Source organism: Asterias amurensis, chromosome 2 (genome assembly GCF_032118995.1).
Source record: "Asterias amurensis chromosome 2, ASM3211899v1".
Classification (NCBI taxonomy): domain Eukaryota; kingdom Metazoa; phylum Echinodermata; class Asteroidea; order Forcipulatida; family Asteriidae; genus Asterias; species Asterias amurensis.
Genome location: NC_092649.1, coordinates 4907322 through 4932496, shown reverse-complemented (window position 1 = coordinate 4932496; position 25175 = coordinate 4907322). Strand labels below are relative to the sequence as shown.

At 37.5% G+C, this 25175-nt stretch overlaps 2 protein-coding genes across 3 annotated transcripts in view; one reads left to right on the top strand and one right to left on the bottom strand.

Annotated features, from left to right (window-relative positions):
* The window catches only part of LOC139949504 (TBC1 domain family member 22B-like), a 101904-nt gene that overhangs the window by 7130 nt on the left and 69599 nt on the right, over window positions 1–25175 (top strand). Inside the window, exons 7-11 of one of the 2 annotated variants that reach the window (XR_011787551.1) lie at window positions 769–883; window positions 2439–2630; window positions 3140–3267; window positions 3942–4037; window positions 4843–8884. Coding sequence is in view for 1 of the 2 variants with exons in the window: in XM_071947873.1 (XP_071803974.1) it covers window positions 769–883; window positions 2439–2630; window positions 3140–3267; window positions 3942–4037; window positions 4843–4983 (672 nt within the window). In the remaining variant the exon portion in view is untranslated. Of the gene's footprint in view, window positions 1–768; window positions 884–2438; window positions 2631–3139; window positions 3268–3941; window positions 4038–4842; window positions 9231–25175 lie in introns of those variants that run through there. The other variant, XM_071947873.1, reaches the window with a different exon arrangement.
* Window positions 9515–21527, bottom strand: LOC139934138 (uncharacterized). The gene is made up of 8 exons (XM_071928433.1): window positions 20894–21527; window positions 19305–19543; window positions 17363–17531; window positions 16559–16670; window positions 16020–16174; window positions 14855–15881; window positions 14322–14501; window positions 9515–13303 (listed from the first exon to the last, which is right to left on the bottom strand). Exons 1-8 carry the CDS (start codon window positions 21011–21013, stop codon window positions 10326–10328), a joined length of 4980 nt encoding a protein of 1659 aa, XP_071784534.1. The 5' UTR covers window positions 21014–21527; the 3' UTR covers window positions 9515–10325.

Below are 25175 nucleotides of genomic sequence, written 5' to 3'. Positions count from 1 at the left end.
TAACAAAGATGCTGACTTGTAGTTCAAAATACATGCGCAGGTTTTCCCTGCTGGTAGACTTCCAGCATTTGTGTGTTTTGAATTAAACAAGTTGCGCCCGGTTCATTACTTCCTGGTAATGCAAATGTGGGACATCACTTTGGGACATCACAAATTCGCATCGAATAATTCCAACCAGTTGAGCTGTGTTCAACTACTGCAAAACATTCGCTGGGAAAGCAGCCATGTGATGACAAAATTCGAAAACCGTGCAATTTGAGGCAAGTTTGTGATTAAATTATCTATCTAACCATTATGCATTTCATAACGACGGTTTCAAACGATTTTCAAAGACCAACTCTATCGATCCAAGGCAACATGTTCCTTTAAACTTACACCACGGTTTGAAGATAATGATAAGTAGAAAGCTTCCCCTAAAATGTTACTTGCTGAAGTGCTGTAGTTTTTCGGGAAATTAGTAAAACAAAAATAACTTTCATCTAAGGAGACGAAAAAATTTGTTAAGCATGTACATTGTTTTTATGCGACTCTCCTGAAAAGATTGCTCTGAGATGTTTGACTACTAAACTAATTTAGCTGAAACTTCTTCTAGGTAAATTATAGGACATAGATTTTCATTCACAGTGAGTATGGATTTATGTCACGGCCAAAAACTTGTTCTACAAAAGGTATCAAAACCCTTTAAGAAACACTATGAGAAAAGCTGATTACTGAAGGTTTGCTAAAATTGCCCAAATATATGATAATCCCATCCCGCCTTTCCTACAGATCTTTGAGCGGATATTGTACATCTGGGCTATCCGGCATCCAGCAAGCGGCTATGTACAAGGCATCAACGATCTTGTCACTCCATTTTTTGTAGTATTCCTCACTGAGCACACAGGTAGGCTGTTTTCGGCATCATGAATATCAGACCTGTGAAATCTCCACATCTCCGCTTTAACATGTTTAAAGGCACTGTACACGTTTGGTAGTTGTCAAAGACCAGTGTTCTCACTTGGTGTATCCCATAATAAGCATAATATAACAAGCATGTGAACATTTGCGCTCAATTGGTCATCGAAGTTGCAAGAAAATGATGAAAGAAAAAACATCCATGTTTGAAGAATTTGTGTGCTTCAGATGGGAATAAAAGTTTTCTAGCTAGAAGTCTTTTATTATTTTAGTGAGAAATTACCTCTTTCTCCAACATTACGCTACTTGAGAGGGAGTCGTTTCCCACGATGTTTTATACTACCAACAGCTCTCCAATGCTCATTACCAAGTCAGTTTTTAAGTTAAGATTTGTTTTGAGTAATTACTAAACGTGTACCTTCCCTTTAATACAATACGGATATTCAGTTTCAGCATGGTAAGAAACTAATTATAATAACAATTGTTAAAAGCGCATATATCTACCAAGGTACGCAGGGCGCTTTTACAATGAAAACTATCAAACAAAAAACAATTTAAATAAAAAAACATGAGGTGCGTTTTGAGAGATGTTTTGAATGACTGAATTGAAGTATTGATGTGAAGAGGTAGGTGGTTCCAAAGATGAGGTGCTGCAACGGAAAAATATATGTCCCCCCTGGTCAATGAGATTTGACTTTTTGAAGAAGATATGTAGGAAGAAGATATTTATTTATATTTACGGTACACTATAGCTCAATGTCAAGATGCACATGTCCATCCCAAACAGGCACCAGTGCTTTTAGTGGTGGGGAAAGCATAACCCTTTTTAAATAACCATTTCTGTGTAATCATCACCATATGTTCAGACAACTTGTCCGTCAGGCAACTCGTCCGTCAGGCAACTCGACCGTTCGGAACTCAATGGTTGAGACAGTGTGACCATTGGGACAACTCAACTGACGTTTTTTACAGGAAACTCATGTCAGTACCATGTCAGTAACTGAGGTCGACTGTCTAACCGTCGACTTGTCTTGGCCATCTGTCGAGTTGTCTCAAAGTCAAGTTGAACCGTCGAACTGTCTGAACGGTCGTGCTGTCCGAACAGACAAGTCGTCCGACTGGCGAGTTGTCTGACACGCATCTGGAACTCTCTACCACTTAATCTTAGATCTTGTCATTTTACCACAACAATTTGAATCCCTTCTCAAAACTTATTTCATGTCACAGGTTTTCAAGGACTAATTTTTTTTTTTGTCTGTTTTTTTATTCGTTTTATTTTTGGTTTTACTGCACCTTGAACACCCAGCGATTTTTATTATTGTTATTATTAAAATAGTTCGACAGGTGGAAATACCTGGGGAAAGTTTTTTTATACAATTTGTTTTGAGAAATGTAGACAGTACGCATGGGAAGCTGTCAGGGGAAAAAAGTTGAATGAGGTAGTTGGTCACCATTTCGGTACCTGCGGTCATGATCTAAAATAGTTAGTGTACAAAATTGTCTTAGTTATTGTTTCTGAAGTGTGCTAACGATTTGGCCTACAGCTGCAAACGTAGACGTAACTGAAGACCTAGACATCACAGCTCTATCGACGGACAAGCTGAGGGAAGTCGAGGCGGACACGTTCTGGTGCATGAGTAAGCTACTGGACGGAATCCAAGACAACTATACATTTGCGCAGCCTGGAATTCAGGCCAAAATCAACTCACTGAAAGAACTTGTACAAAGAGTTAATGGTAAGAAGTTGTTCCGACTCCTACCCCCCCCCCCCCTCCTTCACTCCCCAACCACGCACAAACAAGCTTGTGTACGGTAAAAAGTGTTTTAAAAAGTTACCTTACTGTCAATTAAAAAAACAAATTGTTGCATCTCATCTTGTTAATATACACAACCACCAATTTTAGTAAATATATATTTGTTCTGTTTCAAAAAGGCACTATGTTTTTGTATTTATTTTGTAGCATCTTTCACGTACATAAAGAGGGAGTTTTCCCCCCAAACAATTTCTCTGTTTACGAAACCATTTTGTAAGATCTCTTCTTGTTGATTTACTCCAACCACAAAATGGAGCACTTGTATTTTTCTCTGATCTTTTTGAAAATGTAATTATGCCTTTGTTTCCATTTTGTGGCACTTCTTTGTGCACAATTACGAAAACACCAAGTGGAATACTTACATTTTCCTTGTTTTGTTTTTGTTTTTGTGGAGGATAATTGACTTTGCCTTTTGTTTTATTATTTTGTAGCGTCTCTTCATGTACATTTACACAGCCACCAAGTAGAGTATTTGCAGTTTGCCTTCCGGTGGATGAACAATCTACTGATGAGAGAGCTGCCATTAAAGGGAACGATAAGACTCTGGGATACCTACATGGTAAGCCACAAAACTGGCTAAGCACAAAACGGGTGCCCCTCCAGGAATAAGCTTACATTCACCAAAAGGGACACTACTATTCCAGCCTCGCTCTGTTCAGGCCACGTCCAACCTCCTTTCCAGGGGTGATCGATCTCAGCGCGCCATTTTTTTCCCCAGCATGCCTTGCTCGATCATAACCCCTGGAATTGACAAATTTAAATGTGCTATATGCTAGCACATTTAGATGAGCGTATATATTCAAAATTGTCCATGCGCGCGCACATGTCTTTCGTCTTAAAGAATGTTTTTTTTTGGTTTTTTTGAAAAAGGTGTTCGTGCCATAAAAAACTAATGGCACATGCAACTAAGCCCCTATATGCTTTAGCATATTTTGATATGGAGTGAGTCACATGACTCATGTTCAAATACTCGGACATCCAAGTTCTTTGTAATAATAGTAATAATAATAATAATAATGTAATAATGATTTGAGCAGATTTTTGAAGATATTGACATAATTGTTGATTTCGCAGAGATATCTGTAGTTTATTCGTACTCAAATATCTATGTACTTGGTATTCAGAATCTCCTACCACATACCGTAGGCACCATATATCATCTTGGCAATGTTTTTCCTTTCTCACATGACTGCCATTTACTGAAATAATCCTTCTTCCTTTTTTTTTATCCAGAGTGAACCAGAGGGTTTCGCCGTGTTCCACCTTTATGTCTGTGCTGCCTTCCTAATGAAGTTTGCTGATGACGCCAAGAAAGAGAGAGACTTTCAGGTGGGTGATTAACTTAGTAAATTTTTCTTGTACCTTGTACCTTGCTAAAATTTGGGGAAATCAACAGACATGCCATAGCTGTGTATAGACCCCTTGCATACTGCAAAACGCTGCAGGTACGCTGATCTCACGCGCACGCTTTTACGCTTTTTAAGAATTGCTTTCGTCCAATCATCCCCTTTGACCCCAGTGAGGGCGTTTTTTAAGCATGTGACGTCACATGCAAGGGTCTTACTATTGAGAGCAGTGTCTCTATTACTCCAGTCTTGTATTGTAAAATTTTGTTTGATGTGGGATTGGAATATCCTGACAGCGTCTGGTCCTGCATAGCCTTGTCCAAGGCTCTTTACGCAAGCACCGGCCCGCTCTGAATTCACCATCAGAGGCAGCGTTGGCCGATGAATGGGTATTTGATATGCAGTACTTGATACTGTGGGGTCGAAGCATGGTTTTTCAAGGTTTTTTCGACTCCATGGTATCAAGTACTGTAAATCAAGTACGCAGTACCGTGACAGTACGTGTATCTATGCAGTTTGTCGTCGTCCAATGCTTTGCAGAGCGGAGTGCTTGCACAAAGAGCCTTGGACCAGGGTAGATCCTGCACTGCTCAGTTTTCGGTTTATTTGAGTTGTGTAATTTGTGATACCAGTTCTTTGGCCACACAGTGGGGGCACTGCCAATCTGGTATGGTCTGATAAAGTCTGATAGATTCTTGCTGTGTTTAATGGATGCTCTTGTTCAGTGGCAAAAAAACATGTTAAACAATTGGATTCAGTTTTGTTCTTTTTTCTTGTTTGTTTTGCAGGGGATCATGCTGTTACTGCAGAACTTGCCGACAGCACACTGGACTAATCAAGACATCAGCCTCCTGCTAGCCGAAGCCTATAGCCTCAAATACATGTTTGCTGATGCTCCACGTCATTTGAATCAGCAAGTCAAGAAATGAAGTCAGACAAAACTTTCAAAACTTTACAAAACCACAGCTCCGGCTCATTATCGGCTCAGTATGCACCGTCGGTGCATAGTGTATAAAGTCTATGTCAGAGCCGGAGCTGAAGGCGTGGTGTTGGAAAGGCTTGGGGGTTCTTCTTGACCTGTGAAAACAGGGTGCGTTTGATTAGCTTTCCTGGGTTGACCTGCGTGTAGTCTCTGACCAGAGCTTACTGTATTTCCTCCAGGGGATTCATACAAATCCATCTTTGGACAGATGACCAGAACATTACGTCCGAAACTTTGCGAGGAGTCGTAAAAAGACCATAAAATAACAGTCCAATGCTTTATAACAACTTTAGAAGCCCACTCTGATCTACGAATTGAGGAATACTTTGAAGTGTCCTCACAGAGTCTCTGTTTCAAGGGTTGAAATGTGTGTCAATCTTCCTGAAAGTGTTCCGCTGAATAATTAACAAAGTAGTGGCTGATCGGAGAAACGAAAGCATGCCTGGATCAGCCCCAGTTAACGTACCCCACAAGCAGGGTACTTGTTGGGTCTGACTGAATGAGCCACGACAATGACATCAAAGGTACTCGATTGCATCGGGGTCAAACAAGGGTCGACCTTGGCAAGCTAATGAAACACACCCAGTGAAATGCTACTTTGAGGTCAAAGATCACTTTCCGGTGCACATACATTGTCATGTTGTGACCAGGTTTCAGAGCCACGGTAGGGGGGGGGGGCAATGTAGAGGTTGAAGCCCCCCCCCTCCCCCAAGCCCCTACGACGATCTCTTGATTCCCCACTGACGTTAGTCAGTGTTAAACATGCGCAGCGCGCATGTGTATGCTTGCCTTTGAATGTAAGAATATAGTGTGCCAGTTAATACAATTAGCAAACACCTCGGACCAGGTAGAAGGATGCAAGGAACAGGTACCTAGTAAACAAATTATGTGAACATTGACTTGTGTCGAGAATTTACTTTGAAAGTTTTATTGTTTAAGACATAATGTAGGAAATTTGTTGGAGTGAACAATTTTACGAGTACATTGTATTTCTTTAGAAAATTTCTTTGACCATAATTAGTACAGAAATGAATCATTGAAACCCCGAACATCTGTCCGCGGTAGTAGAATAAAGCAAGACAGTTCTCTTGGAACAAACTCTACCTGGTAAGTAGATACACACATGGTGTTACCGTAAACCAAATATATATTGATAACTCACCATGCAATGCCTCCATTCCTATATTGTTAACATTGCGGCCATGTTTATAGGCTATGCTCTTCTGCTGATAATGTGGGATCAAAGGGAAGGAATACGTTTGGTAACAAAAATTAATGGCAATACAAAACTTATTTGGTTTAAGTACAGCAGCTTTCGATAGTTTAGTATCATTTCACCTTTAATTAATGTGGTTACTGAAAAAGATATGAGTGCTCATCCCCCGAAATCTGAGCAATGTTACTGTCAGTTAGGTTTTAATGGCTTGCATATTCCAGTATTGGATTACTCGTCCTCTTGCGTGGACAATAAAAACCACTCCGGATTCCAAGCATTATCTCAAAAAGGCGACAAATGGAATTTGTTATTGTTATTGTATCTGTGTACATGTATACAGGATTCCAAAACCAAAGGTTTACTTTGCCTTTAAATGTATGCCCTCGGAAGATTGCAGGGATCCTGCGAGATCCTGCAGTGTCCCCCTGGTTACTATTGAACCCAACAAGGGAAGCACCGACGGGTAACACTGATTGGCTCTCGTAAGTGAAGCGAGGTCAACTCTAAACGTACCAGGTTGTTAAAGGCAGTGGACACTATTAGCAATTACTCAAAATAATTATTAGCATAAAAATGTACTTGGTATATGGTAGTGGGGAGCTGTTGGTAGTATAAAACATTGTGAGAAACGGCTCCCTCTGAAGTGGCGTAGTTTTTGAGAAAGAAGTAATTTTCCACAAATTTTATTTCAAGACCTCGGAGTGACAAGGGTGTTTTTTTTTCCTTCATTTATCTCGCATCTTCGACGACCAATTGAGCTCAAATTTTCACAGGTGTCTTATTTTATGCATATGTTGAGATACAGCAAGTGAGAAGACTGGTCTTTGACAATTACCAATAGTGTCCAGTGTCTTTAAAACACGTTAAAACAACATGCGATCAAGCTAAATGAGACGTACGAGTTGCTGCAAATAGCAGTATGGAGAAACAAGCCGAATCGGACCAGCAGGGGTGAAATAAAAAATAACAAAATAAATAAACATTGACAACTTCCTTCCTGGTAAATAACGTCAAAAAATGGGTCAAAATTGAAATGAAATTTGCCGATGTGTTTTTCTCAGTTTTATTCTCTCACATTTCTTGGTGTTTCCACTTTCACAACTTTTAAACCTGTCAGCATGTGTTATCAACAACATTGAACATTGAGTAAGCCTAGATGTACTTTTAGACCTGGGTTGACAAATGGGTCATTTTGCTTTTAGTCGCATCACACATTTCCTCACTGAAATTAAACAAATCCACTGGATAGGAATTCAAGGCATGATGAGGTAATAATTGAGAGTTGAGATTGACACACCTCTAGAAAATGACGTTGCATGGGAGCCTACGCCCATAATTATGGTCTTTGCATTGACTCCTGAACACAGACAAGAATTCTCATGTTCGAGGGTAGGGTGGTTGAGCAGGCCTGGTGGTGGGGTTATGTTAGCCCCATAAATTGGTCCAACCCACTCCATATCCTTAACCCCACAGCATCATTGATATCAAAATCTTTCGCTTTTTGAGATCGTGTGTGCGCGCTTCGAAAACATGCAAGTTGTCGAGATCGTTGAGAAACTTCACACACAAAATTCATTTGATTTTTACCCCAAAAGTGTGATGTTTGTTTTAAAAAATCCAGGCGTAGTGCTATCTACAACTTCAGAAGCATTAGATCGGCAAGTTTCATGATGCAGATCGTTGCAAGCGAACAATTTTGATGTCAAAAGTGTTTGGGCTAAGGATTCGGAGTGGATTGGACCGAGTTATGGGGCTAGGGTTTCGTGGGATTTTTTAGCACACCCGCCAAACCTAAACATCCCTTCACCTGCAGTATATGTATTTACACACATGAAAATAAATTATTGATGTAAATAATAGTCTTGATAACTGTGTCAATTTATAAACTCAAAATTTCATATAAATAATGTTCAAATGCTCCGTAGGCCTATACAACCTTTAAAAGAAAAATGAAAAAAATAAATAAAGGAAATTATTATTGTAATTAGTTATTATTACCGCATAGCCATTTGCATTTATTGAACCATTTGTAGTTTATTCGGTTTCTTTAAGATATAAAGAATCTAAAGTTTTCTATTAATTGCATTTTGTTCTCTTGTTTTCTTCACTTTTTGGGGATTGCGAAACCTATACTTAAAGACACTGGACACTATTGGTAATTGTCAAAGACCAGTCTTCTCACTTGGTGTATCTCAACATATGCATACAAAAATATACCTGTGAAATTTGAGCTCAATTAGTCGACAAAGATGCGAAATAATGAAAGAAAACACCCTTGTCACACGAAGGTGTGTGCTTTCAGATGCTTGATTTTGAGTCCTCAAAATCTAACCCTGAGGTCTCAAAATCAAATTCGTGGAAAATTACTTCTTTCTCGAAAACTATACTTCAGAGGCAGCAGTTTCTCACAATGTTTTATACTTTAAACCTCTCCCTATTACTCAGAATCCAAGAAAGGTTTTATGATTATAATTATTTTGAGTAATTACAAATAGTGTCCACTGCCTTTAAAACAAACCTTTATCAGTCATCCCCAATCCTTCAACATTATAAAGGTAAATCCATGACCTACTTAGAAATGGACATGATTATTTTTCAAGATTTTTCTTGTTCTTAATTTAATAGCTCCCATGTTGTTTCTTTATAATGAAACATTATGACATGCAAAATTACAATGTACAATTTGCAAATTTCAGATGGATACAAAGAACCTTCCCAATTAAAATGTAAAGCAAAGTACAACAATAAAGAGCATCAGTCACAAACAATATACAATCGGTATTTAGCTATACAAACCGTCATAATATTTTAAGCAAGATTTATATTCTTAGCCAGTTTATAAGCTGAGAGGAATGAACTTCGTCAAACTCTTTCTCTCAACCAAACCACTAAAAATCTACCCAGAAAAGTCATGTTAAATTAAAAATATTCAAGGTTAACTCTTTATGACGAAACTTACAAATTTCATACAAATAATTATGTACAAAATTTATATTAAAAAGTAGAGCAATGTACCAAAAAAGATTCTGTGATAGTTCTTAAAATACTCAATTTGAAACTCCATTTTATGAGTTAAAAAGATAAAATACATCAAGAGTGCGTTTTGGCGACCCCAACCAAAGACTGTTTCGGTTGTTGGTCGTTGGTTCTGCTGTTCAGACTGAACGATAACCGAGTTGTGAGCTCGGTTACCGTTTGGTTATGACGTCAGAAACAGCCTTTGGTTTGGGTCGCCAAAACGCACTCCAATGTGTCCAATCTCATCATTAATCATGTATGCTATAGGGAGAAGAATTACTTGTTTGCCAAGTATACCATTGGCTTCCACGAGCGCTTGTGCGATAACTTATAATACTACAGAGGACCTGATAACCAAAGAGTCTTAAAGTGGCTGCTGTTATCAGTGTGTACTAAAGATGAGTTGATAACCAAAGAGTCTTAAAGTGGCTGCTTTTATCAGTGTACACTACAGAGGAGTTGATAATAAAAGAGTCTTAAAGTGGCTGCTTTTAAAAGTGTATACTACATAGTATTTTGATAACCAATGGGTCTTAAAGTGGCTGCTTTTATCAGTGTATACAGAGGAGTTGATAATCAAAGAGAAAGTAGCTGCTTTTATCAGTGTATACTACAGAGGAGTTGATAACCAAAGGGTCTTAAAGTGGCTGCTTTTATCAGTGTATACTACAGACGAGTTGATAAACAAAGAGTCTTAAAGTGGGTTCTTTTATCGGTGTATACTACAGGAACAAGCAGAAACTACCAAGTACATGCATAGCATAACAGTGACTGCGAAAACTTGCATGTTCTAACATACATATCCAATGACTTTACTAGAAGATGTAAACCACCATCCAGGGATGAAAACAAAAGACTATTGACACGGAAAGAGGAGAAAATAGACTGGGGAAATGCTTCACAAGGCTGTACACAACAGTCAACTTGGATGTTAGATGTGAACTCTTAACCTCTCCTTCACCAAACAATGAAAATACTCCACCTTTGGATCTCTTCTTACATTTTGATTGTCAAACAATTCATTCTCTGGGTTTGAATCAATACCATGAGATCTTTTAATCCATCTCTACATCTAGAGTGGTAATATCCTTCAACGCATCATTGATGAGTCTCCTATTTTTCTCTGTTGTAAGTCTGCCCGCTCTCAATCTCAGCTTCGTGAGATGTTTCATCCTCTTCAAATGAGTAGCCGACAATGATGCACGACCAACCAAGTCATAATTCCAAGACAGATCCAGATCATTTAGAGTTGGCATGTCACTCACTGACTCAGCAATTGGGGTCATGTCTTCCCCCATCAGGTTGCAGCTTGCCAATGTCAGATTCTTTAGGTGGTTCATTCTCTTCAAATGAGTAGCCCACAATGATGCAAAACCACCCAAGATACCATTACGAGACAGATGCAGTTCAATTAGGGTTGGCATGTCACTCACTGACTCAGCAATAGGGGCCATGTCTTCCCCCATCAGGTTGCATTTGCTAAATCTCAAAATCTTGAGGTGTTTCATTCTCTTCAAATGAGTAGCCCACAATGACGCACAACCACCCAAAGTTTCATTCCCAGACAAGTCCAGATCAGTTAGAGCTGGCATGTCACTCACCGACTCAGCAATGGGGGCCACGTCCTCCCCCATCACTTTGCAGTATGTCAATCTCAGCTTAGTGAGGTGTTTCATTCTCTTCAAATGAGTAGCCCACAATGATGCACAACCACCCAAGGTCATATTCACAGACAGATCCAGATCAACTAGAGTTGGCATGTCACTCACTGACTTAGCAATAGGGGCCATGTCTTTCCCTATCAGGTTGCAGCTTGCCAATCTCAGATTCTTAAGGTGTTCCATTCTCTTCAAATGAGTAGCCCACAATGACGCACAACCACCCAAAGTTTCATTCTCAGACAAGTCCAGATCAGTTAGAGCTGGCATGTCACTCACCGACTCAGCAATGGGGGCCACGTCCTCCCCCATCACTTTGCAGTATGTCAATCTCAGCTTAGTGAGGTGTTTCATTCTCTTCAAATGAGTAGCCCACAATGATGCACAACCACCCAAGGTCATATTCACAGACAGATCCAGATCAACTAGAGTTGGCATGTCACTCACTGACTTAGCAATAGGGGCCATGTCTTTCCCTATCAGATTGCAGCTTGCCAATGTCAGATTCTTAAGGTGTTCCATTCTCTTCAAATGAGGACCCCACAAGGATGCACAACCACCCAAGGTCTGATTATGACGCAGATTCAGATATATTAGAGTTGGCATGTTACTCACTGACTCAGCAATAGGGGCCACGTCTTCCCCTATCAGTTTGCAGTCGTTCAATATCAGATTATTGAGGAGTTTCATTCTCTTCAAATGACTAGCCCACAATGATGCAGAACCACCCAAGTTGGAATAAATCAGTTCAAGATTTAAAATATTAGTCATATTAGTAAAACAATTTGCTAACCCATTACCTAAACACCGTAGGTCACAGTTTATAAATGAAAGCTCATTTACACTGGAAAGGTAGGCACTACCTTGGATACTTTTCTGATTACCAATCTGCTTCACTAAGTGAAAGAAGGAGTTTAAACAATCACTATTCCAATTATATATTCTAATTTCAGTCCTTACAACTGCATTGATGAAATCCCCATATGGTAATCTCTTGGACTGACTCTCAAAGTAACAAATAAGAACCAACCTTGGGTTGTGATTCTTCTGCAGATTCTGTAAGACTTGGTTTGTGCATTCCTCATTGTCACCACAACAAAACCTTAAAAGATACTCATATGGGGAAGGATAGCTCCCTGTGGCACTGCAAAGCCGGACAAGGATGTCATAAAATTCCTCTGTGTTGATTAAACTTTGCCAATACATTGCAGCACAGAATTCCAAGAAAGTTTTGTGTATAAAATACACATTGTTATGAGCGTCTAGCTCCTTGAAGACCCTTTCGCTAGTGAGAACACCTGCACGTATTGCTGCATCGAATGCTTTCTTGTCAAAATCTTTTTCTCTAAAGGAAAGAGACTGATTTGTAGAAATTAAACGATATAGAGCAACTTTTCCAATTGAAATCAATATTTGTGATATTTCATCTTGTGACAAGTCTTTTGCTTTTCTCCTGAATATGTATTTCAATGCATCAGTGTAAAGCCGAGTCATTGTGTCTGGGAGTTTTTCAGACTCTCTCCAGAGCAAGCACATCAAAAGCAGCAACATTGGACTCTTTGCCAAATCAGACAAAACTTCAGAAGATCGTATCTTCTCTATCAGCTTCCTAACATTTTCAAGGTCATCAGGGAAGAATTTATTCACATATTCCTCAATATCCTCAGCTGAAAACCCTTCAACTTCCACATGAGTGAATGGCTTTTTAACCAATGATGAGCTGACAAGTTGGTTAAGGGGAGGACGAGATGTGATAACTACCCAGCAGTCTGTGTACTGCTTTCGATTAAGAGCCTTGAGAATTGAACCAAATGAGGACTTTTCCGTCTGAGTGGTTTGAAATTCGTCAAACCCATCCAAGAGGATCAACACTTTGTCTTGGTTTTTGTCAATAAACTCTTTTAAATCACACCTTTTGACAATGTCTCGCTCTATGAGCTGATCTGCGACAGCGTCAATTAGGTCTGTAGCTGTTGTCAGTGATCGCATTTTCAAAACAAAAACAAGTTTGAATCTTTTGAGAATCTCACTCTTACCAACTGCCCAATCATAAGCGATTTTGTCACAAAGAGTAGTCTTTCCAAGACCTGCCGACCCACTAAAAATAACACGTTTGATGGGATTGCCCTCCCTTTTTTTTAAGTGGAAAATGTCTCCATATGATTCCATTTGTTTTTTCTCTTTCACAATCTTCCCTACCTTGTCATTAAGTACAACTAAAACAAGCTTTGTGTAGATGTCCATTATGTGGATCTGATCATCATCAACCCATGGGAGCATCTGTACAAAGCTACCTGTATTCATGTAAACTTTCTTCAATGCCTCTGTAAGTTCATCTGAAATAGCTTGAGCTTGATGACTGGGGTCTGGTGTTCCTATAGGGTGGTATGAAAAGAAACAGCAACATCATCAAAAGCTGAATTTTTCATTGTGTCATAAGATGCCTTTTCATTTTTTAATAATAAAGTTTGTATGTGTCTTGATGCATAAAGTTTATACCATTATTGATCTTGTGCAGCTGTGGTAACTAACTATCGGGAGTCTAACTATATTTTTTATGCAAATCAAAAGTGTGGATGATGTAGTAACAAACTTAACAAATTATTACTCAAGAGGAAGTAAACATTACATTTGTCTCAGGGACTTGTGGTAGGGTTGAAGAATTGACACCAACTTATGTCATTGACTCAAACATCTAACCTTTAAAAAAAATGTAACAAAATCTAAACTCATACTTTGGACTCAGTAAGAAAAATACTTGGTTTTTTTTTTAAAGTAAAAAGATTAGTGAATAGACAATCTTTTGTTTTGACTGGCTATTTACTGTTCAGAGCGTTGAGGTGAGGATAATGTTTTATTTGCTTTTAAACCAGCCTCGAAATGACTAGTTAAAAGTTTGAGCACTTTTTTTTTACACATTGTTGTTTTTTAAAAGTGTTTTCTGTTTCAGGAACAGAACATTTCAACTTTGATGTACTCATGATACTTGTTTTTTTGTTTTGTATAAGTGACTCGTGATTCGGTATAATTGGGGTAACTTGAGCTTGAGTATTGGGGCGCGCCGCTCCTGGTGAGCGTTAACAAACAAAGTTCAGCACAACAATTGTTTCAATATATTCTTGAACAAAGTATGATATTTTGTCAGCAGAAGATGCTTCCTTTTTTACCTTAAGTTTTTTAGTAACATAATTATGCGTGGATAATATAAATTCACTAGACATAATTTTATTTATGTTTCGTTGTTTATTTTTATTTGTTTGTTCTGTGTTTGGTCCATTTGATGAGGTGGTGGGATTTATTCTTGAAATTTAAATATTTAAATGTTAAATGTAAACATTTTTATTGTAATTGTTTTTATACAAAGTTGTTGTATAATAATGTAATACCTGTTACCTGTTACATGGTTGATATTTTTATTGAAGGTTATTCCAGAAGCGGGGGCCATAAAGACGTTACTACCATCTCCGATTGACATGTTGTTCACCATTGCCTGTGATTGGTGATGAACTAAGGTAAGCGCATCGGATGATTGTGATGTTGTTGCTAGGTCTTGGTGAACTGCAGGAACTATGTCTAGATAAAGGAGAGATGGAAAAAATTGTTTTTGAACACTTAAATACATGATTCAAAACTTCTGAACCTTCATTCAGCGGTAACGCCCATCAGGAATATGGAATCTCGCAGCTTTCATTGAACTCTCATTAGGACTGTAGAATCTCTAAGTTTTCATCGAGTCTGGAGGAGTAAGCTTGGATTGTGAAGTGTCTAGGGATTTGAGGAACCTACGTACCGGTAAACCGTATATTCGCGAATGCACAAAACTGTACAGAGATCTCTTTATCTCGAAGTTCGTAACCTTTTGATAAACATTCCGATTCCTCATGTTGTTGTTAAAATAAAGCATAAAGGTTCTTGTTGATCTGTACCTTTACTGTGACAGTTTGAAGCTATCTCATTGATGATTCCTGCTGTAGACGATATACTCTGTTCAGGTTCCTCCAACAAATGGACCGAGGCACTAAGATGATTTTTTTCTTTTGTTTGAAATTGAGGCTTCATTTGTACCTTCCTTCCTCTTGTGTTCTTAGGAATGGCCCCTATTCTTGGAGAAGTTCTCTGCGACTGGACTAAGCAATCTTGTTTCTCAGTAGAGGCACTCTGTTGAGTTACAACTCCTTCTCGAGATTGATGCTTCATTTGTTCTTTCCTTCCTCTTGTGTTCTTATGAATGGCCCCTGTTCTAGGAGAAGTTCGCTGAGACTGGACTAATAAGCAATCTTGTTTCTCAGTAGAGGCACTCTGTTGAGTTACAAATCCTTCTCGAGATTGATTCTTCATTTTTTCTTTCCTTCCTCTTGTGTTCTTAGGAATGGCCCCTGTTCTAGGAGAAGTTCTCTGAGATTGGACTAAGCAATCTTGTTTCTCAGTAGAGGCACTCTGTTGAGTTACAAGTCCTTCTCGAGATTGATGCTTCATTTGTTCTTTCCTTCCTCTTGTGATCTTATGAATGGCCCCTGTTCTAGGAGAAGTTCGCTGAGACTGGACTAATAAGCAATCTTGTTTCTCAGTAGAGGCACTCTGTTTAATTGCAAGTCCTTGAGTTTGAAGTTTCATTTGATCATTCCTTCCTCTTGTGTTCTTAGGAATGGCCCCTGTTCTAGGAGAAGTTCTCCGGGACTGGACTAAGCAATCTTGTTTCTCAGTAGAGGCACTCTGTTGAGTTACAAGTCCTTCTCGAGATTGATGCTTCATTTGTTCTTTCCTTCCTCTTGTGTTCTTATGAATGGCCCCTGTTCTAGGAGAAGTTCTCCGGGACTGGACTAAGCAATCTTGTTTCTCAGTAGAGGCACTCTGTTGAATTGCAAGTCCTTCTCGAGATTGACGCTTCATTTGTTCCTTCCTTCCTCCTGTGTTCTTAGGAATGGCCTCTGTTCTAGGAGAAGTTCTCTGAGACTGAACTAGGCAATCTTGTTTCTCAGTAGAGGCACTCAACTGTTGAGTCAAGGGTTTTTCTTGATCTTGATGCTTCATTTCTTTATTCATTCCTCTTGGATTAGGAATGAACTTTGTTCTAGGAGAACTTCTCTGTGCCTGGACTGCACTAGTAGATGTACCAGGGATGCCAGCAATAGTACAAGAAGTTTCCATAGACTCAGTGACATCTTCTTGTTTTGACTCGGAGCTAGTCTTTGTTTCCTGCTCATCTTGAAGTTGTATCTTGGCTATTTTAACATTTTTTCCTTGCCCTGTAAACCAAAAAAAGAATATTGTCTTTTGTGTTTGTATTGAAAGTAGGAGTCTGTAAGAGGAAAGTTTTATTTATACTAATTTGTTTCGATCAAAACAAACTACTTTTAAAATACTAACGCTTGATTTTTTTTTTTTTTTTAAAGCAGTAGATTAAACTTTGACGAATTCTGCTTCCTTGTACCACACATCCAAACAGTGAACCTAAAGCTTTCTGTCTCTTTAATATTTTAGTAACCTTCATTAGCAATCCGATTTACCCTAGTTTTTGTTTAATGAACCACCTATCAGCCGAACTGAATGACTTTTAATAATCAGAAATGCTGAATGTTAAGAAACCAAATAGGGGCAAAAATACAGCGTTTAGATTGGCTCACACTTACCACTTCCCGATTTTCGCTTTCTTGTACCACCCATCAACCCAGCAACTTGACGTAACTCTAGGTTGGTATCTTGCTGAATGCCAAGCACCATCAGAGATTGTGTGTCACAAAGCTGTGTGTTCAACAAAAGTGTTACTAATAAACCACAAAAAACTTCATTAAGGACAGTCAAATTCCTTTCGAATTGTTTGGAAGTTTAAAAAAACACCTATAAAGGTGCACACAAAAAGATCTTGGGAAAAGGCAAAAGATACATATAATTTCAATAATTTGTTGAGGGCAGGTTTACTTTCTGTGGTATCTCACATTTCCAGGATGCATAGACACCTATTTTGATGATTGTCATTTGTTAAAAACTGCTACAGAAGTTCTTGCTTGTATTGATTGTATCTCAACATTAATACGAGTAAAAGTGATCTAAGGTTTGGAAATTGCAAGAAAGAATTTCAACAAGATTTAAAAATACAAAAAGCGGCCACACATCTTATAAACTTTTTTTCAGATGTCAACGTTTTATGTCTTTATTGCATGTGTGCTGACAAGTGACATCACAACAATACAAAAAGTAAATTGTCATATTCAACACGTCAAGATGACAATGTACTTTTTGATACCAGTGAAGTCTTGCCTGTCAGTAAATGCCAAAGAATGCATACCTAGGGTCACACTTTTAGATGGACAAGGTTTTCTAAAAGACTAAAACTCTCTGATGTAACCTCTGGAAAAGACTTCTCAACAATAAATTCCATTAAATTCACAAAGCAAAACTTTAGATTGTCAGCACCAAATGATACAAGGTCATACCTCAATGCCCCTCTTAGTGACAAGATGCTGATTCTTTGCTTGGATGTTTAGTCTTTCCTGGATTATTTCTTTCAAGTCTGAGATGATGGTGGATGGATGAAGTTGCAGACAGAGACTCTCCTTTACTGGATTAGAAACAAATATCTGGACATGACGTTCTTCACTCTCTCTGAAACCAAAAGAAAAAACCAAAAACATTTTGTTTCAATACAGCACTCCGCTTATACATTAAGTCCCAGTACCATACCATTTAAAAGCCGAACTAAAATCGAGGTGAAAGCAAGAGCACTAATGGTAATAACAGCAACACAATGTTACAGACTATCATTCGAGCATGTATACTGCTCGATGTGCATCTTTGTGACTATGATGTTTGATGTTTATAATATCCTGTCTTGAAGATAACATTTTTTATCTTCCAAGACTCTCTGTAATTATATCGCAAAGAAGTGCATAACAAAAAGCTATTATATATTTTAGCCAACATGTGTTTCTTACATTTGTTCGCTACAAAAGTACTTATTATTGTGAGAACTTTCTTGAAAAACCTTAAAGCCATTATACACTTTCGGTACACAGTATTGTCCAAGTCCCACACTTCGTGCATCTCAACTTATATATAAAATAACAATCCTGTGGAAATTTAGGCTCAATCGGACATCGGAGTCGGGAGAAAATAACGGGAAAACCCACTCCTGTTTTCGCGCGTTTCGCCGTGTCATGACATGTGTTTATAACAAATCCGTAATTCTCGTTAACGAGAATTTATATTGTTTTACCGTTTTCTCAAAAAGTAAAGCATTTCATGGACTAATATTTCAAGAGAAGTCTTTCACCATTACCTTCTGTAAACCCTGTAAATTATTTGTAAATCTGTGAACTTTTTTTTTTCTGTACCGAAAGGGTCCAATGGCTTTAAGGCAAAGGAACACCAATAAAAAAAAACTTATGCAAACCGCGCGTGAACTATAGGTTCACAACAATTCAATCATTACAAAACATGTGTAAGTCTGTACCAGAGAGATCTGTCATCTATTTTGATCCACAATGCTTGTTTATTAGGAAATATCACCAACAAGTTCTAGGCAATCCCGCACAGACCCCACCACAAACATACACAACATAGGAGTAGCTTTCAACCTGCGGTTAACGTAAACAAGCCTAAGTGATTGCATTTTTTGGTTTTAGATGTTTTAAATGTTTTGAATGTTATATTGGTTTTAGCTGTGGAAATTTTGAATCATTCTTGAAATTGAAACCGTAAACCTGCCCAATACTTTCAATTCTTTCTACCAACTCGTATGTTTGTAAATCATGTGAAGGTTGTTTACTCAAAGTCCTGTAAAGTAGTTTCACTTTAAAGTGAAAAGGCCTCTTTCTGTGTTGCATTGTAAGTAAAATGTCCCAAACCCAAAGAAAGAACAGCCTGCGGGTTTTCATTGTCCAACATATGTTTTCCCCACCTGGCAAGAAGCATTCGTCCCATATTGGCGTGTGGAGGTTATAGGTCGAGAAAACTTTTTTTTTTCTCTCTTGGCGGTCCTCCTCAAAATTAGCTTTAATAAAAATAAAAAAACATAAAGAAGAATACTCTCTGATTTCCTTAAAATAGAAATACAAATCATCAGACCCCCAAACTTCGCTACATCACCTTGTTCATTTGTTTGCATTTTGCACTTGAGAACCGTTTTTCAGAACCGTTTTTAATGAAAATATCCTTTGCGTTTTGAGCTGAATTAATTTTGTTTAATCCAACTGTATGTTAGGTTAGGGTTTCTGGTTATAAAATGGGAGATGGTAGCTTCGAATAACTTGTATTTCTTGTGATCTAAAGCGGGCCATAAATCCTACAAGTTGGACCTTCAAAATGTTAAAACCCCGGTCCCATTCCCCACAAATCCTCCATTGTGTTGCTGTTCATTATGGCAATGCTGTTCTTTACCTGTCATCAGATGCTGCCACAGCTTGGTCAACTTCCAATTGCTTCTTGGTGTCCACTGGTTCAGATCTTTCTGCATGATTTGACTTTGCTATAAATGACGACTTGAACGCCATTTTCTTTGAATTTCTAATGTGTTTCTTGTTGGTCACCACCTTGGCTGATGAGTGGTTGTAGTCTGTTCTTGCTGCACTCAATGCATCCTGCAAGTCAGCCAGGGTTTGCAAAGGCCTCAAAGATTCCTAATCATGGGGGAAAAGTCAACATATGTTTGTCAAATGTCAATGCAAAGACACGTGTCTTTACATTTACTTTTGAAGTACTATTTTTCTGGGGATGTTCTCATTTAGTCATTTGCGATTCTGCAATATATTTTATTACTGTAAAATAAAAGTACTGGGGAAAAATATGTGGAGACAGTCTACCTGTTTTCTGTTTTCTGGTCTGATTTTTTTTCTTCTCTTTTGGCTTTGACAAATTTTAGCCAAAGAGGTGTAATCATGTTTATTAGTTACATCCAAACGTGTCCAACTAACCCCATTCTAGTTTTAATCAAATATGACTTTGATACCGTAAACGGGTGAAGCACTTCCGTGCAGTGATCTTCCTCATTTTAAAGGAAGTCCAATGATGAGTGAGACAAGTGGATTGGCACTTAAATGGGGTTAACTCAATCAGCCATTTTTAGAGATCGTGGACACTTTAAATAGAGCACTATAACTAAATTTTGGTTTGGCAAATGTGTCTGTTTATGCAACAACACCAAACATTATACTCTTGTGTCCACCATATCTCAAAAGGTTAAGTGTACATGTACCTTCCTTTCAAAACGACTGTGTTTTGGTATAGTTTTGTTTTGGGGGTTTTGAAGTTGGGTGTGTTCAAGTCCATTTTAAAGTTAATACCACAATACAAGGGGACAACTTTCCATATCATGCCACCACTTGTTCACTTTTTTTGTTTTACAAATAGGAAAATCTCATTTGAGTAAACTTATGCCTACTGTTCAAGTCCATTTTAAAGTTGATATCACCCAACAAGGGAAACATCCATATCCTGCCACCATTTATTTTTACTCATTTTTACAATTATTTTATACTAATTTTAGTAAATTTGATACTATTTTCTTGTTTAACGAATGAAAAAGTGGTGGCAGGATACGAAAACTTTTCTGAGAAAAGTTACCGAGTAGAGGCCAAGCAACTCCTGAGTAACTTTCTTGATGCAAGCAATCACCTCTTTAAGATTTTGGGATCATCTCTTTATTAAAATAGCATGTTATAACATAGTCAGCTTTCTTCCATTATAGTCTGACCATGGTAACATTCACTGTATATCCGTGCTAACCCAGTAACTGATCGAGCGCTGCACTGCGGGTAAACTAAAATTTGCATTTCTTCATTCGTAGGCCTACCCCAAGACCGAAAATTTCAAAACCGGAGTACAGCGCCCTATAGTTACTGTGGGTCTATCTCGTCTCCAAATAATCACATGAATACAGGTTGATGGTTATTTTTGTTGTTTTACAACACACTTAATTTTGCTCCATAAACACGTGATGTGGATTGGCACCATATTGGGGGATAACTTACCATGTCCAAGTTGTTGTTACTTTTTTTGATGGCCTCTTCTTTAGGGGAGAAATATCTTCTCATCCAACAACAACACGCGGAGCTATACAAGGATGGTTTGACATTGTAATGTGCCAACATCAACTGCGGCTGCCAAAGTAAAATCCTTACCCGACCCAGACCAAAGCCCCAAAACTATCCAATCAGCAGTCTTTTATATTTGTCCCCTGACGTAATATTGGAAAATTTCCAGGTGTGCGAATGTTTTATGGACAATGGGTTATAGAATTTGATTTGAAAGAACATGGTTAACGCTGGATGATGGAGGAATTTACGACTGTATGCCCAAAAAGCAAGTGTGAATATAGATCCAGTGACTGTGTGTGGCGCTGTACTCTTCAAGCAACGGGCCATTCAGAATTGTAGGCTTAAGTGTTGAAATGTTTTTTCCCCAACAGTATTTGTTTTGACCCACTCACCATCCCCAAATGGTTGTGTTTATTAAATACTAAATAGCTTCGTAATAATAACATGTACACTGAAGAACTAACTCAAATGAATCAGATATTTTAGATCATAAGTCTCCAACATAAGGGGTTTTCAATGGTTTTTCCTGGCTTTAACAAAGTGGTTTAAACAAGAATAAAACTGTTGATCTTCGCCTGCTGTGTATGTTTTCTTCACCTTTTTCGTTTTTTTTTTTTTTATTTTTTTTTTTATTTTTCGTATGAACTGAATTATTAAACTTTAACCTAGGCCCATAACTTACTGCACAAAATAATAATAATAATAGTAAATAAAAATTACCTCTGCACAAAATAATAATGTACCAATACATTTAATACCAAACCATTCGCACATTTTGGTGTGAGTCAAATATTTACTACGCAAGTAAAAAGCTGATGTTCCTTCAAAACCCATATGCGTGTCTAAGTTCAATGTTTGACGTGATTATTGGAGATGCTTTCTTTTGGAAAAGCATAACAATGCGGCCAAAGGGTCAACGTTTATTTGCCCAGCCCTGACTGATTTTGTTGATTGTTTTTTGTTTATAAAATATTTGCAAAGTTTATTTCTTGAATCAGGGGCTTAAATTAAGATATAATTATCTCAGTCTATTTTGCAAGCATCCAACTCTAGGTTGAATAGTCGCAAGTTCAGAAGTTCAACGACCTGTAACTTATATCAAACCACGAGGCCAAGAATGCTTAATTGAGAGTTTCCTAATATTAAATAAGATCAAAACTAATCAGCAAATGGAAGAAAATCCATTAGATGGACCCACCATGACGATGATTTGACTTGGATTGACCTTTGTTCATGCCTGTACTATAATTCAACTTCAAAAACATGATAATTACATTGAAAATTCACGACAACGATCAGATTTTCAAACTTACTTTTCTTTATTTACAGACGCTCACATTCACCGCCTAATTAATTACAACCTTCTGCAGTGAACGCTTTAGGTATATATATATTAATAAAACAATCTACGGCTTTCAGGAAAAAAACAATATTTAGTGAGGATTTAATACGAAATAAAATGATTACTGTATATCGTACACTAACCGACATCTGAGCGAGAAATGCTCTTGCATTATGTTGGTCAATGTAGTAGGCTGGTATAGAGGAAGTACTGAGGAAGAATTGTACATTCGATGAATACAAACTTTAGAAATGGCTGCACTTGTTTGTTATTCTACGTATGTTTTTCTTTCAAGGGCAACTGTAATGTTCCTTTAACCAAATAACTTTCATGACATAATCTTGACTGTTTTCCAAATTTAATGTTTGTATCATTGAAGGTACAATCTCATCACATTTTCTGCCGTTAATACAAATTCAGTATGAATTTAAAATAATGAATTTAGTAAGTTGTTATATCTATATACTTATATTGTAATGTAACTGCTCAATCCCAAATGAATGTCTATCAAATTAATCAAAATAATTTAATAACTTTCTTGTTGACTGATACTCAAAGCTCTTTGCTGGGAGGTGACTTGTGGGAATTTTACAGATTGTAGTTAAAAATCGAAGTCCTTTACAACATTTACAGAAATGTAGTTCTTCGTTTTGAAAAAAACTGGTTTTGTTGTGTTTTTACTAACAATTGTAAACTGAAAACGATATCCTGAATATGTAGAAGCCAGATGGTAGAAGACACAACACAACAAGTATTATCTTCAATCCTCTAATATGATTGGTCAATCCATAGCAACTGTATCGTGACATACCGCAACCTTCGTATTTTGAAGCAGCGAGTGAAGTTTGCTTGATTATAGTTGGTTAACAACAAAAAAATGTTTGTGTGAAGACAGTTGGTATAAGAAAAGTTTGTTTTTGTGTTTGAAAAACTGTACATTAATTATAGCGCAATAGTTACCACTTGTGTGATAACTAACGGAACATAAATAGTTGAGTTTTGTGATCCACCTATCTTCCCATAAGATGGTCCTCATGGAAATGGAAAATGTCTCTAACCTCAAGTTAAAATGGTTTAAATGCCACATGTGTCTGATACTATTTACCAGCAAGTTTGTTTCTAAATCCAAAAATGTTTGATGACGTCGCATTTCAATATGGTCTGTAAATGTTTCCACAAAAAATGCTTTCGATGATTTTCCCTCAAAAGAGTTGGTTTGACTTTTTTTTACAGATGCGAAAATTCCTATTTGAAATGTATATACGGACTCGTTCAATTCTGAAATCCGATGGCGTCATATTTCAAATGAGTATCAAACGAAATTTATGGGCTGTGATAAAATTGGTTCAAAAGTATTTCTCAAATAATATACAACAAAATATCAACACATAAATTCATAGTACATGTAGATTAACAATTGCAAAGTTGTTTCTTTATAATGAAACATGATACATGCCAAATAACAATATACAATTTGCAAATTTCAGTTGGATACAAAGAACCTTTTCAATTAAAATGTAAAGCAAAGTACAACAATAAAGAGCATCAGTCACAAACAATATACAATGGGTATTTAGCTATACAAACCCTATTAATTTTTTAAGCAAGATTTAAGTACTTAGCCCAGTTTAAGCGGAGAGGAATGAACTTCGTCAAACTCTTTCTCTCAACAAAACAACTAAAAATCTACCCAGAAAAGTTGTGTTTTATTAAAAAATGCATGGTTATTAATTCTTTATGATGAAACATAAAACACAAAACAAATTTAAATTGAAGGCAAAACAGCCATTTAAATTAAAGGTAGAGCACTGTACAAAAGAATCATCTGTGATAGTTCTCAAAATACTCAAATTGACACTCCATTTTATGAGTTACTAAAGATAACTTACACCAGTGTGCCCAATCTCACCATTCACATGTGAGGAGAAGAATGGTAGACTTTGGAACGCTAGGTGGCAGCAGACTTACCAGATAAATTGTCATTGTTCACGTAGTCCTTATATGCGCAGATTACCGATCTGCTGCCACCAAGCGTCCCAAAAGTCCCCCATTACATTACTTGTTTTCTACGTATACTTGGCAAATACTCAGTGGGACAACAGCAACACCAATAACATGATATTTTTGCTGCTAAACTGTAAACGAAAATTTGCTAATAATTTGTTATTGTTTGTTGTAGTTAGTAGGTTCGTTTAAATTGTAGTTTTTGTTGTTGTTTAGTTTTTTTTGTTTTTTTAATGCTTCACTGTTTTTAACCCAATACAATGTGTATTCAGTACATGTGTTTCACATCTGCTGTTAAGATGCAATTTTTATTGTAGGTGTTGTTTCATAATCATTGGATTCTAGAAGACCAACTGAATGAAAGGGTTCCCTCAGGTTTTTGCAGCATGCTGTGAATAAGGCCCCAAATTATGTAAAAAAGGGTATCAAAGGCTAATTTCAACTCGATTTAAACAGATCAAAGGCAATATGAAGACAGTGAGTTCATGAATAACCAAACAATGTCAGAGTCTTAAATTTGCTGTTCTTAAGAGTCTTACAGTGACTGCTTTTATTAATGTGTACTACAGAGGAGTTGATAACAAAAGAGTCTTAAAGTGGCTGCTTTATCAGTGTGGAGTTGATAACCACAGAGTCTTAAAGTGGCTGCTTTTATCAGTGTATACTACAGAGGAGATGACTAAAGGAACACGTTGCCTTGGATCGGACGAGTTGGTCAAAACAAAAGCGTTTGTAACCGTTTTTTATAAAATACATATGGTTGGAAAGATGTTTTAAAAGTAGAATACAATGATCCACACAAGTTTGCCTCGAAATTGCGTGGTTTTCCTTCTACTGTGCGAACTAACATGGTCGGCCATTTATGGGAGT

Coding starts and splice junctions, on each gene's coding strand:
- LOC139934138 (XM_071928433.1), bottom strand. CDS start 21,013: ATGTTGGCACATTACAATGTCAAACCATCCTTGTATAGCTCCGCGTGT. Junction 19,544..20,893: donor GTAACAACAACTTGGACATG/GTAAGTTATCCC, acceptor CCCCATGATTAG/GAATCTTTGAGGCCTTTGCA. Junction 14,502..14,854: donor TTCAAACTGTCACAGTAAAG/GTACAGATCAAC, acceptor TCCTTTATCTAG/ACATAGTTCCTGCAGTTCAC.